General features: G+C 29.5%; 3 protein-coding genes across 11 annotated transcripts in view; all 3 read left to right on the top strand.

Annotated features, from left to right (window-relative positions):
• Nucleotides 1–13,194, top strand: part of LOC127283830 (uncharacterized) — a 66,000-nt gene that overhangs the window by 20,244 nt on the left and 32,562 nt on the right. The window lies entirely within an intron of this gene.
• LOC127283833 (keratin, type I cytoskeletal 10-like) lies at nucleotides 3,243–8,015 on the top strand. Its single transcript, XM_051308938.1, has 4 exons — nucleotides 3,243–3,366; nucleotides 3,814–3,966; nucleotides 6,884–7,247; nucleotides 7,372–8,015. The coding sequence occupies exons 1-4, from the start codon at nucleotides 3,303–3,305 to the stop codon at nucleotides 7,520–7,522; spliced, it is 732 nt and encodes a 243-aa protein (XP_051164895.1). The 5' UTR covers nucleotides 3,243–3,302; the 3' UTR covers nucleotides 7,523–8,015.
• LOC127283835 (circumsporozoite protein-like) lies at nucleotides 11,971–13,186 on the top strand. The gene is made up of 2 exons (XM_051308941.1): nucleotides 11,971–12,083; nucleotides 12,443–13,186. The coding sequence occupies exons 1-2, from the start codon at nucleotides 12,014–12,016 to the stop codon at nucleotides 12,703–12,705; spliced, it is 333 nt and encodes a 110-aa protein (XP_051164898.1). The 5' UTR covers nucleotides 11,971–12,013; the 3' UTR covers nucleotides 12,706–13,186.

The raw sequence follows: 13,194 nt of genomic DNA, 5'->3' as shown, positions 1-13,194 counted from the left end.
ATCAAATTAAATAAATATAGTTCTCACTAATATTTGAATTAATTTTTTTTTGGGACTTTTTCTATATTGCTTTGACGTCACTCTCTTTCTCTATATGAAACATTTCGTCTTGTCTCCCTCTTATCAATGGTAATATTGACAAACAAAATGTTTCACATAGAGAAAGAGAGTGACGTTAAAAATTTTCAAAAAAGTCCCGAAAAAAATTAAAATTGACATTGAATTTTATTAAAATATATTATACATTTTACAGCTAGCTTATTAAATTTTATGTAGTTTTATTGCTTCCTCATGGAGGAAATATTGTAATTACATAGTAAACGATGAGAGTATTATAAATAGCGTAACAGATTTAATAAATAATTAATTTTTTGAATTAAATTCATTTTTGAATTTTGTAAATATAAACGATTCTAAGTCTAATTTTTAAAAGTTTGCAATCTCATTATTCAATCTAATCCACATTTGTACTAATCGTCATTTGACCTAATTCTTATGTCATTTGAGCCAATTCTCATATTGGCATAATCTTAATTTAACCTAATTCTTATTAAACGTAGTATTTAACTTCCCTAAATTTCACTTGGACTAATTTTTCTGTAACCTAATACTTTTTTAGCCTAATTTTTAGTTGATCTAATTTTTACTTGGCCTAAACGCAAATTTCCCATAATTATCATTTGCAATAATCTTCATCTGGCCTAATTATATCATTTGGACTAAACGCTGCTTAAACTAATTTTCATTTGATCTAATCTTTATAAAACCTAATTCTTATTTGGTCTAATCATACTGAAACCTAATTGTTATTTGTTCTAATATTTATCTGACCTAATTCTCATTTGGCCTAATTTTACATTATCCTAATTTTTACTTGTTCTAATATATTAATAATATTAATCTAACATCCCAAGTAGAAATGTGCCACTGGCATAGTACTGACCCAACACTGCCAGTCAGTATAACAGTACTGACTGCCGTACTGGGCCAGTAGTGGACCAACCCTGGCTGGTAACGCTGTCCAGTACTGATTTTGTCCCGCTCACCAGTACTAACGTAGTACTAGAATAATACTGGCAAAGTACTCATCCGGACTTAAAATCTCACTTTTTTACAAAATGCTAAAGCACGCTTTCCAATGCAAATTTCATCCTTATTAGCTTATTACTCCCATTTTTACCACGAACAGGTAATGTGAAGCCAATAATAGTTAATGTTATTTAGAATATATAAAATATTATTAACAATAAATAATTAAAATAATAATTATCATTTATATTAATTAAATTATTTTATTTTTAATAAATTATTTTACAAAAAGTAATTTGTGTTGTAAATTTTTTTATTGTTTTAAATTCATAATATTTAATTTTTTTTTACTTTGCACTTATACTTAATTTAATAATTATTTAATAATTGATATTACACATGAAGAAATATTGTACTTATAACACTTAAAACTAAGAACGAAAAATCTCGCACGCATGGGGGATCGAACCCTAAACCCTTAGAACGCAAGTCAGATACGCATACCGCACAGCCGCGCTGGCTTGAAGTGCTGACTTGAAGTAGTTCACCTAATACAAAAGTTTTGATTTCAAAGTTTGTATTATCTATTGATCACGAAAATAAAATGAATTTATTCTTAAATTTTTTAAACTCACAAAATTTTTTCAATTTTTACAAAGATTTAATGAAATAAAACTGGATATCAATTTCAGTTAAATATTTTTAATAAATTATTTTTACCGTAAATAATATTAAAACAGACAAAAATGATTGATGAATTACATAATTAAAAATAAGTTAATAAAAGACGACTGTAAAATATGAATGGTAAAAAATTTTTTAAATTTAATATTTAATTATTAATAATATTTAAAAATTACAGTGAAAAAATTACATTTGCTTTATTTTTAAAACTTTTAGAAAAAAATTCTCAACTTATTGTTATTGTATGCATGATAAATAACTTAATGCACATATTTCAATAAGTACTAAAATAACTAAAAAAACATAAATATATTTTATATAGGTATATAATAATACATTACAATTACATCCAAAATTTTGAGGGAAAGTATTCGAAAGAAATTAATATACATTTTTTTAAATAAAAAATCATCGTTTTCTACCTATTGGAATAATTTAAAGACTTTTTCATTTAATGTTTTTTATCACCGACATAGTACTGATTCGGTGTGAATGACAGTGTACTGCCAGTACTGGTTTTAATATTTTTTTACCTCCGACATAGTACTGATTCGGTGTATTAGTCAGTACACTGACAGTACTGAAAGTCAATACCGACAGCCAGTATTGGATCAGTACCATGCCGGTGTTTAATTACGGCGAGCTACGGATATTTCTACTTGGGATAATTCTAAACTGGCCGAATCCACATTTGATCTAATTCTCACTTGGCCTTTTCATTTATCACTCGCTCATGAACTTCAAGCATAAGAGAAAAAATGACAAAACATATTTTTGATTAGGCCAGTTTAGAATTATGTTAGATTAATATTAGAAGAATTAAAAATTAGGATAATGTAAAATTAGGCCAAATGAGAATTAGGTCAGATAAATATTAGAACAAATAACAATTAGGTTTCAGTATGATTAGACCAAATAAGAATTAGGTTTTATAAAGATTAGATCAAATGAAAATTAGTTTAAGCAGCGTTTAGTCCAAATGATATAATTAGGCCAGATGAAGATTATTGCAAATGATAATTATGGGAAATTTGCGTTTAGGCCAAATAAAAATTAGATCAAAATAAAAATTAGGCTAAAAAAGTATTAGGTTACAGAAAATTTAGGCCAAGTGAGATTTAGGACAGATAAATTTAAATAAGAATTAGGTTAAATTAAGATTATGCCAAATGAGAAGTAGGTCAAATGATGATTTTAGTACAAATGAGGATTAGATTGAATTAAGATTAGGATAAATAATAATTAGGTCATATATACAGATTAGCCCAAGTATAATAATTAGTTTATACGACTTTCAGGCCAATTGAATTTAGGTCAATTAAGTTTTAGGCCATTTGAAAATTGGAGAAAATTCATGCGTCTCTCATTTCCTACAGAAATTATAAGTTATTCCTTCTGGCGAGTTTTCTTTTTAAAGCCAAGAACAAAAAAATAATATTGTAATTAGCCAAAAGACTATATGCATGGTCAGGCTGCGAAAAAATAATTATTTAATGTATAAACATGACGGTGTTGAATATTGACAATGACAGAGTTTCTACAGATTGAGGATTGAGATTCACTTAATTCTAAAATCGCCACAGTCAAAAATGACGAAGAATCAAATTTTCATAGGACTTTTAACACTTTTGGCTGTAACAATTTATGCAGAAGGTAAATAAAGAATATTTGCATGTGTTCTAATTGAAATATGTTTGCATTTCAGAAACTTTTCTTATATTATAACATATTAAGGAAATCATTTTAATTGTATTTCAACATATATCTAAATTAACTGATGAATTAAAATTATATAGTTAAAAATTTTATTTTTTTTCTGAAATTTTTGATTCGGCATATGAAGATTTTTAAATAATGTTTATAATACGAACGTTATAGTACTGTTATGAAGGACTTGTTTTCAAAATCTCTTCTATTGTACTTGCCATTTTGAATTTTAAAACAAATCGTATTCATAATTAGCGATCCCGAAAAGCTTCAAGTAACGAATTTCAAAAGTTCAATTTTTAAATATTCTTCCAATACTAAATAACTTCATTTTTTATTTTCAAAATCTCATGTAAAATGAGACCTTAAAAATTTTTCAATAATTTTTTTCAGATGATTTTGGAAGGCAAAAGCGATATGTTTACAGCAGTAGTAGCAGCAGTTCAAGTTCAAGTTCCTTTGGAGGGACTAAAATAAGAACAAATACTTATACATTCGGAGATGCGACCGCTAATGCACAAGCAATTGCTGATAGTGGTTACGGAGGTAATACAATAAATTAAAGAATTTAACTATAAAAATCTATCATTCTTTTGCTTCTTAGGACGCATTTATTAGAGACCGTTAAAGACAGAAGTTGATGAACAAAAATTTAATTCACAAAAATATTTAAAATATTTTTATTACACTGAAAAAAATGTTGCCGAGAAATTCAACTACCATTGGGTAGTTGACTAGAAAGTAGTTAAAATAACTACTTTTTTAGTTAATCTAATCATGTTCATGTAGTTAATGTAACTATTTTCAAGAAGTTAATAAGTAATAGTTGATTTTACGTAAATATGTAGTTAAAGTACAACTACAGCTCGGTTGTAAAATTAACTTTCTTAAGGTAATGAAAACAAGTGGAATTGTAATCAACTCAAAATTTTAAGAGTAGTAAATCCAACTACTATTCATCAGTTATATGAAATGTAGTAAAAGGAATTATTTTCTTTAATTAATATAACTGCTTTTTGAGTAGTAAATTTTTTATTAATTTTTATGATTTTATAGGCTTCAATAAAATTCTTGTTGTAGAATTAACAAGTCGTCTGTAATTAAAACTACTACTTTAAGTAGTAGATTTTTACTATTTTAATTAATTCGATAAACTTAAAGAAGATTTTTGATGTAGAATTTACAAATCGTTTCCAGTTAAAACTACTACTTTAAGTGGTTCAATAGGCTTTAAGGCCAGGTCCAAGTGAGGCAGCGCCATCTACATTGATACTAAAATTTTGGAAAATTTTCAACAGCCTTTTCTTGAAAACAAGAAGGTAAAATGCTTTTTCCTTTATGGATAATTGATTATTGGCAAGATATACACCAGCTAAAACTTTTTTTTAGTTAAAATAATGAAAAAAATTTCATGTCAATAAATTAAATATGAGCACTATTTTCACAAAAACTGTAACAGTACTTTCTCAGAAATTACAATCAAAAATGCAATTTCCATTTGGAAAATTAATAAACGCTAAAAAATACACGACCTAAGATTTACCAATCACGAAAATAACAAAAAAAAAGTATTTTAATATAACATATTTTACTCATTATGACAGCCGTTTGGCAGGTTATTTATGTTACCAGACGTTTCGCAGTTTTGCCGAAAGGAGGAGATTGGCGCTGTTGCTAACCACCTGAAATACATAATCTACCAAAGGGCTGTCACAATCAGTAAAGCAGTATCAATATGTTAAATATTTAATAAAAATTTTTTTTGTTATTTTCGTGATTGGTAAATCTTAGGTCGTGTATTTTTTAGCGTTTATTAATTTTCCAAATGGAAATTGCATTTTTGATTGTAATTTCTGAGAAAGTACTGTTACAGTTTTTGTGAAAAAAGTGCTCATATTTAATTTATTGACATAAAATTTTTTTATTATTTTAACTCAAAAAAAGTTTTAGCTGGTGTATATCTTGCCAATAATCAATTATCCATAAAGGAAAAAGCATTTTACCTTCTTGTTTTCAAGAAAAGATTGTTGAAAATTTTCAAAAATTTTAGTTTCATTGTAGATGGCGCTGCCTCACTTGGACCTGGCCTTAAGAACATTTTTGTTGTAGAATTAACAAATCCTTTGTGATTAAAACTACTACTTTAAGTGGTAATTTTTTACTATTTTAATTAATTCAATAAGCTTGAAAAACGTTTTTGATGTAAAATTTACAAATCGTTTCCAATTAAAACTAATACTTTCAGTTGTAGCTTTTACTACTTAAAAAGTAGTTCAATAGGCTTTAAGAACATTTATGTCGTAGAATTAAAAACTCCTTTGCAATTAAAACTATCACTTTAAGTAGTAGATTTTACTGCACTATGCAATTAAACAACTTATAATGTAATTAAAAGATGAAAAATTCACAAGTCAAAACTTAAAAAGGATAGTTATAGCAACTAATAAAAGTAGTAAAAATGACTACTTTAAATAGTTAAATTACCAATTGGACAAGCAGAAAGTAGTCTTCGAGTATTTTGCAGACTGTCGTAGCGAGCGTGCGTGGTTAGTCGGTTAAGGTATCGGATAGCGAGCGTTAGGGTCGAGGGTTCAATTCCCGTCGGTAAGAAATTTTCTCTGTTAGGTACATAATCGTTAGGGCATAAAATAAGCATCAGTATAGGAGAGAGGATGAAAAAGACAATTCTACTGATAATAAACAATTATAAGTAATAAATAATTTTATTTTTCTATTTTAAGTAGTAAAATCTACTACTTAAAGTAGTAAAACCTACTAGTTTTTTTTCAGTGTAGTGGCGGGATCGGTTCAACAACCTGAGTTATTATTATAATTTTGTTTTATTTCCTAATTCCTCAAGAAATGTGTCAATTTTCTGTATATCGAAAACCCACATTTGACAGAATTGATGATTACTTTTTGTTCGTATTATTTCGCAATACAAAGTTTATCAATCCCAATTCATTTGCGAAATATCAATGATTTGGACATAAAATAATTTTTTAAAAAATAAGAGAATTTAAATAGTAATAATAAATTAATTTTTAATTAAATAATTAATAATAATCTCCATATAGATAGATTAACCAAATTATTATGATTAGAGTTAATCAAAATTTTTATTAGTTTAATTAAAATTTTGATTGCGATTTAATCAAAATTTCAAGAATTGATAATTTATCCTTCGTTTGTATTTTCATTCTCATCTTTGTAAACATAATATATAGAATCGTAAATTTCGAAAAGGGCGCAACTCTGAAAACCATAAGAATCATTTTCACTATCGATTGTTATAAAAAAATGATACTTACGCTTTTCGGTGTTGAGTCCTTTTCGAAATTTACTATTTCTTTTTCACTTATTTTTACATTATTTTAATTAGAATCAAAATGTACTTTCTAAAACTGTCTATTTTTTACTGAGTGAAATTTTATTTTGAAAATTATTTTTTTATTCATTTTAGTAAACTACCCTGTACAACCAGTAAATCCGTTTGGCCCAGTAGCAAATAGTTACGCATCAGCCGGAAGTAATGCTGGTGTGTTTGGAGGAGGTTATGCTGGCAATTTAGCAAATGGTAATTTTGGTGGCTTTGGAGGAGGTAATGTTGGCATTTCACCAAATGGTAATTTTGGTGGCTTTGGAGGAGGAAATGTTGGCAGTTCAGCAAACGCTAATGCTTACGCATCAACCGGTGGTAATCCTGGTGGATTCGGAGGAGGATACAATGGAGGTTTTGAATTTGCTCCTGCCGTTCCTTATGGAAATGGATATGGTGGGCTTGGTTCTTCCAATGCTCAAGCCAATGTCAATTCTAATGGGTTTAAGTGAGTTTATCAAATTTCATTCTTTTATTCAATAAATTTAAAATATATATATATTGTTTTCAACTTCTATTAGTACACATTTTATTGTATTTAGTATTTCTAAACATTACATAAAATATTTCAGTGTCTTCTCTCGGTTCGGTGATGGAGATATCATGGAAGTGAGTAAGAGTGGAAATTTTGAAGGCGGTAGAGGTGTTTTCAGTAGCAGTTCTATCAATATTGGCCCTGATGGAAAAGGAACATACAGTATCAAAACAGGAAATTTCCCGTAAATTATGACAATAATATTGATTAAAACAACGCAAAACTATATTTTTTATAATTTTATATAAAACATTATTTTTATTTATTAATCGTCATACTACCGGATATCCACCGCACACAGGTGATTCAACAAATTTAATGTTGAAATAACTGTTTGCCTTGCATGCATCTAATTACAAGTTTCATTCACTAAAAAAATTTGTGATTAATTATTTGTCAATGTAAGACAGTTCTATTGTTGAATCTTTACGATTTTAAGTTTTTTTCCAATATACAAATAAGAAAACATTTGAATCATTTTCTGTGCGGATATCCAGTAAACCGATAAAAATCTTCGATATGACAAAGATGAAATATTGTAATTGTAAAATTCCCAAAAAAGACCGAAATTTTTCAAATTCAATTTTTTTATGTATCTTTATGTTTTTTGACCCCAGAAATACAAAAATCACATTTTAAAAAAATGTGTGTGTAACACTACATTTTCATAAATATCTCGTATACTATATATAAGAGCTATAGGGATAATTTTTTTTTTTTAATTGTATGTCTCACAGGCTACTTTGAGCCATATTAATAAAGATTAACTATTATTTTTTTTAATTTAAAAATTTTTGAAAAATCGTTTTTTACCCATAACTTTAAAAAAATGTTAAGACACCTATGAATATTTTTCTTTAATTTTGTAGAGTTTTTTTAAGACGCATCTTTTGAGCTATTAGCTCAAAATGATATTCTATCCCCCAGGCGGAAAAGTCGGACGAATGTCGGAGTTTACAACCGGCTGGGAACCGCACCCGTACAGACCGCCACTACCGATGGTCTGTACCGATTCGGATCCCAAAATACAAACGGCGCGGTACAAATTCAGCTCCGACTTTCGGATCCGCCTTCGTACAATCGTCAGTACTGGCGCGGTACCGGATTTGTTCCGCCTGCGGATCTCATTTTTCTACGGGGCGTCGAAAGAATGCCGGACGTTAGGTTTGTACTGGCTTGGTACTGCACGGAAAAACTTTGTGCAAGAATCATTACTAAATTTGTTCAGGAACTGAGGATATGAGAATAATTTAAGAAATCTTATTTATATTTTCTTTGAAAAATTCTAAGCAGTATTTCTATAAGAATTGTAGAGAAATTCAAGACAACTTCCTAAACTCACTACAGAAAGTCTTGAACTTGTTTTAGAATAAATTTTTACGTTTGCGAGAAAAAAAATTTACTCTCGGAGGACTCGATCCCACGTCCTCGAGAGTCCAAAAACTCCGCTTTACATCTCTCAGCTACCTTAGCAGCTTATGGTATTATGTATTGGAAACATATTTGACGCAACCAATCCCTGCCTAGTGCTTGGTTACTGTACTGTGTCTTCTAAAACAGTTCAAGAAACTTTCAACGCCCAGTGACTGAGATATTCCGATCGCGGCATTAACAAGAAGTCTTCCAATGTCATAATAAAAATACAAGTATTTTCTTGAATGATTTTTGTATTTTTCTGTAAATTTTTCAGAATTTTTCTCATATCCTCAGTTCCTGAAAAAATTCAGGAATGATTCTTGAACAAAGTTTTTCCGTGTGCGGTGGATCCGACTTGCGGATCTCAACAATAATTATTATATTATAATTCCCATTATCAGTTCACTGAAAAAAATAGTATTGAATCAAGAAAACCATTTCCTAATTTTCTTGATCCAAGAAAATTTACGGTGCGTAAATATTCGATTATAAGCGTAGGTAGGATTATTAAAATGTGTACATAATAAAAAATCCGGCAGCCCCCTGCGGGGACAGCCACATTCTCATCACGCGCTTCGCTTTCGTTTTCAAAATTTTTCCACAATTTTTTTTAGTGTAGCTCAAACTTTTTGACTATTTTTTTGATGGTATTCCCGAGCGATTATCTCGCAAATTTACTTTTTTGAAAATTTTTCAACAATGTTTTTTAGTGTAGCTCAGCATCCGCTTTACCAATCAAAAAGTGCGCCATACATTTTCTGTTCCAAACTTTTTGCTCATTTTATTGGTTGTATTCCGGAACGATTATCTCGCAAATTTTATTTTTTGAAAATTTTTCCACAATGGTTTTTAGTGTAGCTCAGCATCCGCTGGACCAATCAAAAAGTGCGCCATACATTTTTTGTTCGAAACTTTTTGTCTATTTTACTGGTGGTATTCCGGTGCAGTTATCTCGCAAATTAAATATTTCTAAATTTTTTCCAAATTTGTTTTCTAGTGTAGCTCAGCATCCGCTGGACCAATCAAAAACTGCGCCATACATTTTTTGTTCGCTACTTTTTTCTAAAGACTTTGGCTGTATTCCCGAACGATTATCTAGAAAATTTAATTTTTCTAAATTTTTTCCAAATTTCTTTTTCTATTGCAGCTCAGCATCCGCTGGACCAATCCAAAAGTGCGCCATACATTTTTTGTTCTAAACTTTTTCCCTATTTTATTGGTGGTATTCCGGAGCGATTATCTCGCAAATTTAATTTTTCTAAATTTTTTCCAAATTTGTTTTTTAGTGTAGCTCAGCATCCGCTGGACCAATCAAAAAGTGCGCCATACATTTTTTGTTCGAAACTTTTTGTCTATTTTACTGGTGGTATTCCGGTGCAGTTATCTCGCAAATTAAATATTTCTAAATTTTTTCCAAATTTGTTTTCTAGTGTAGCTCAGCATCCGCTGGACCAATCAAAAACTGCGCCATACATTTTTTGTTCGCTACTTTTTTCTAAAGACTTTGGCTGTATTCCCGAACGATTATCTAGAAAATTTAATTTTTCTAAATTTTTTCCAAATTTCTTTTTCTATTGCAGCTCAGCATCCGCTGGACCAATCCAAAAGTGCGCCATACATTTTTTGTTCTAAACTTTTTCCCTATTTTATTGGTGGTATTCCGGAGCGATTATCTCGCAAATTTAATTTTTCTAAATTTTTTCCAAATTTGTTTTTTAGTGTAGCTCAGCATCCGCTGGACCAATCAAAAAGTGCGCCATACATTTTTTGTTCAGAACTTTCTTCTTACTACTTTGGCTCTATTCCTGAACGATTATCTGGCGAATTTAATTTTTCGAAAATTTTGCCGAAATTATTTTGAGTGTAGCTCAGCATCCACTGGATCAATCAAAAAGTACGCCATACATTTTTTGTTCCAAACTTATTGACTATTTTTTTGGCGTTATTCCGGAACTATTATCTCGTAAATTTAATTTTTCAGTATTTTTTACGAATTTGTTTTCTAGTTTAGCTCAGCATCCACTGGACCTATCAAAAAGTGTGCCATACATTTTTTGTTCGATACTTTTTAAAAACTTATTATGTTGCTTTCAAAAGCAGAACAAATCATGTGAATTCACTGCACAGAATTTAACTAAAAATGGAACTAAAACTTGATGTCAGAACATATCAAAAATAGAACAAAATCAATGGTAAATGCATGTGAGTGCCGGAACAAGTTCCGTCCGGACACTCATACCCTTTCCAGATTTAATAGAAGCATTTACATTTCCCCGATACTAACAACCCTAGCGGAAAAGCTACTAATTACAGGTCACATGGTACATTGTTATATATGTATTTGTGTGTAATTGTCAGTTGGCGTTTTTTTTTTTTTGAAATGTGTTTGATGCAAGTTCATTTTGTACAATTAGAAGTAAAAAAAGTAAAAAATGAATCACTGCTTTGTGAAAGGGTGTACCTCAAAGTGGTATGTAAAAAAAATAATTTTGAACCAAAACCTATAGTGGAGCTTCAGTCACACACGTAGTTCTGATGCAGTGCAAAAGGTCTCTCAGTGTATATATAAAGTGCTGCTCGATAATATTATTTAATAATACAAGGACATTACAAAAATTTCTGTATCTTTAATTCTAGTAAATAAAATCTTCGTTAAATATTAAATTCTTGTGTGTAACTTTTTTCTTTCTTTACACTTTTTCTGAAATTATTATATATCACTTTACACTATTTACTATATGAGAACAGTTGTCACTAGGCGCAGCCATATTTTGAAAACTTCTAATTATACCACTTTTTCGCTACAGGCAACATAATCGAAGATATGTAATTTCGGATTCAATTCTCATGCAGGCGGCCTATATGCTTAACAAGCAGTGAGTGATCCTTATACTACTTCATGTTTGTCTCAAACCTCAGTTCCGCTAAAATATTTACGTGCTGTTAAATACATTCGTTTCATGCTAAATAGAAAGATTTATAGTCCCATATAAAGACCCATATATAAGATTTCCATATAAAATGTTTTGGAAAAACCGTATATTTCGAAATTTGATGTCTAGAAGCAGTTAGTATATTAATTTGATGAAGACATATACGCATAATCAACTATGAAATTAGAATTATTTTTCTAGTTTACTACTTCTCCCTTTTAGACGTTTTGGAATATCCCAGAAATTTTATGATTTTACAGAAACGGGGATTATCGGTGGGAGTTTCTACTATTTAAGATTCACTTAACTCTAAAATCGCCACAGTCAAACATGTCAAAGCATCAAGTTTTCATTGGACTTTTAGCCATTTTGGCTACTGTCGCACAAGTTTACACACAAGGTAAATAGACAGTATTTTTACTATTTGCATGTGGTCTAATTGAAAAGTTTGCATTTTAAAAATTTTCATTATTCATTTTTATTTAAACAACCAACATTTTTATTAATATTAATTAAAATTCTAATTGCGATTTAACCAAAATTCTGAATCGTTTATCCAAAGTTGAGATTACTTTTATTTATTTCATTGCAATCTTTGTAAACATAATATATAATTATTTTGCTTCAGGTCCATTATTAATCTCTATAATCTTTATTATAAATTTTCAAATTATTTTAATTGAAACCAGAAAGTACTTTCTAAAATAGTTCATTTTTTACTAAGGAAAATTTTATTTTAAAAATTATTTTTTCAAACAGGATATCCGTTTCTACCAGGATTTTATTTTGGAGGAGCGAATAGTTACGCATCAGCCGGAAGTAATGCTGGTGGGTTTGGAGGAGCAAACAGTTACGCATCAGCCGGAAGTAACGCTGGTGGGTTTGGAGGAGCAAATAGTTACGCATCAGCCGGAAGTAACGCTGGTGGGTTTGGAGGGTCAAATTCTTACGCATCAGCCGGAAGTAATGCTGGTGGGTTTGGAGGTGGTTATTATGGAGGATTTGGACCTGTTTTTGCCTAAAGAGGATATTGGCCCTGATAGAAAAGGAACATACAGTATCAAAGTCCTGTAAATAATAATAATAATTTTCACTTATGTCATTGTTGCAATTCCATCATTTGTGGCAATAACAAAAATCGCACTGCCGGAATACTATTTTTGAGTTCTCCCCAAAATTTTAAATCAATTTATTTTGCGTGAAAATTTGCGAAGAATATAAACATATGTGATATCACATTACCTAAATTTCTTAATTTTTTTTGTTGTTCACTATAATATGCTTTTTTCGAAACTAAACAAATTTACGAAAATTCAAAATGTTAATTTTAAGGGAACATTGACATAATAAATGATGTCACACCTATTACCATTAGGGATAAAGACGTGATTTGTGAACGTTTCCTAATTTCCAGATAAAAAATAAATATTTTTCCATTCCTGCAAGTAATCTAAAAAACTATGTACGTTGTTTCAATAAAATTTTGATTTTATGTCAAAAGAATTTTGTTG

Source organism: Leptopilina boulardi, unplaced genomic scaffold (genome assembly GCF_019393585.1).
Source record: "Leptopilina boulardi isolate dan_hultmark-lab unplaced genomic scaffold, ZJU_Lbou_2.1 LbouV2_310, whole genome shotgun sequence".
Lineage (NCBI taxonomy): Eukaryota > Metazoa > Arthropoda > Insecta > Hymenoptera > Figitidae > Leptopilina > Leptopilina boulardi.
Note: the sequence above shows the minus strand (reverse complement) of the source record. Positions and strands in the feature narration are given on the sequence as shown.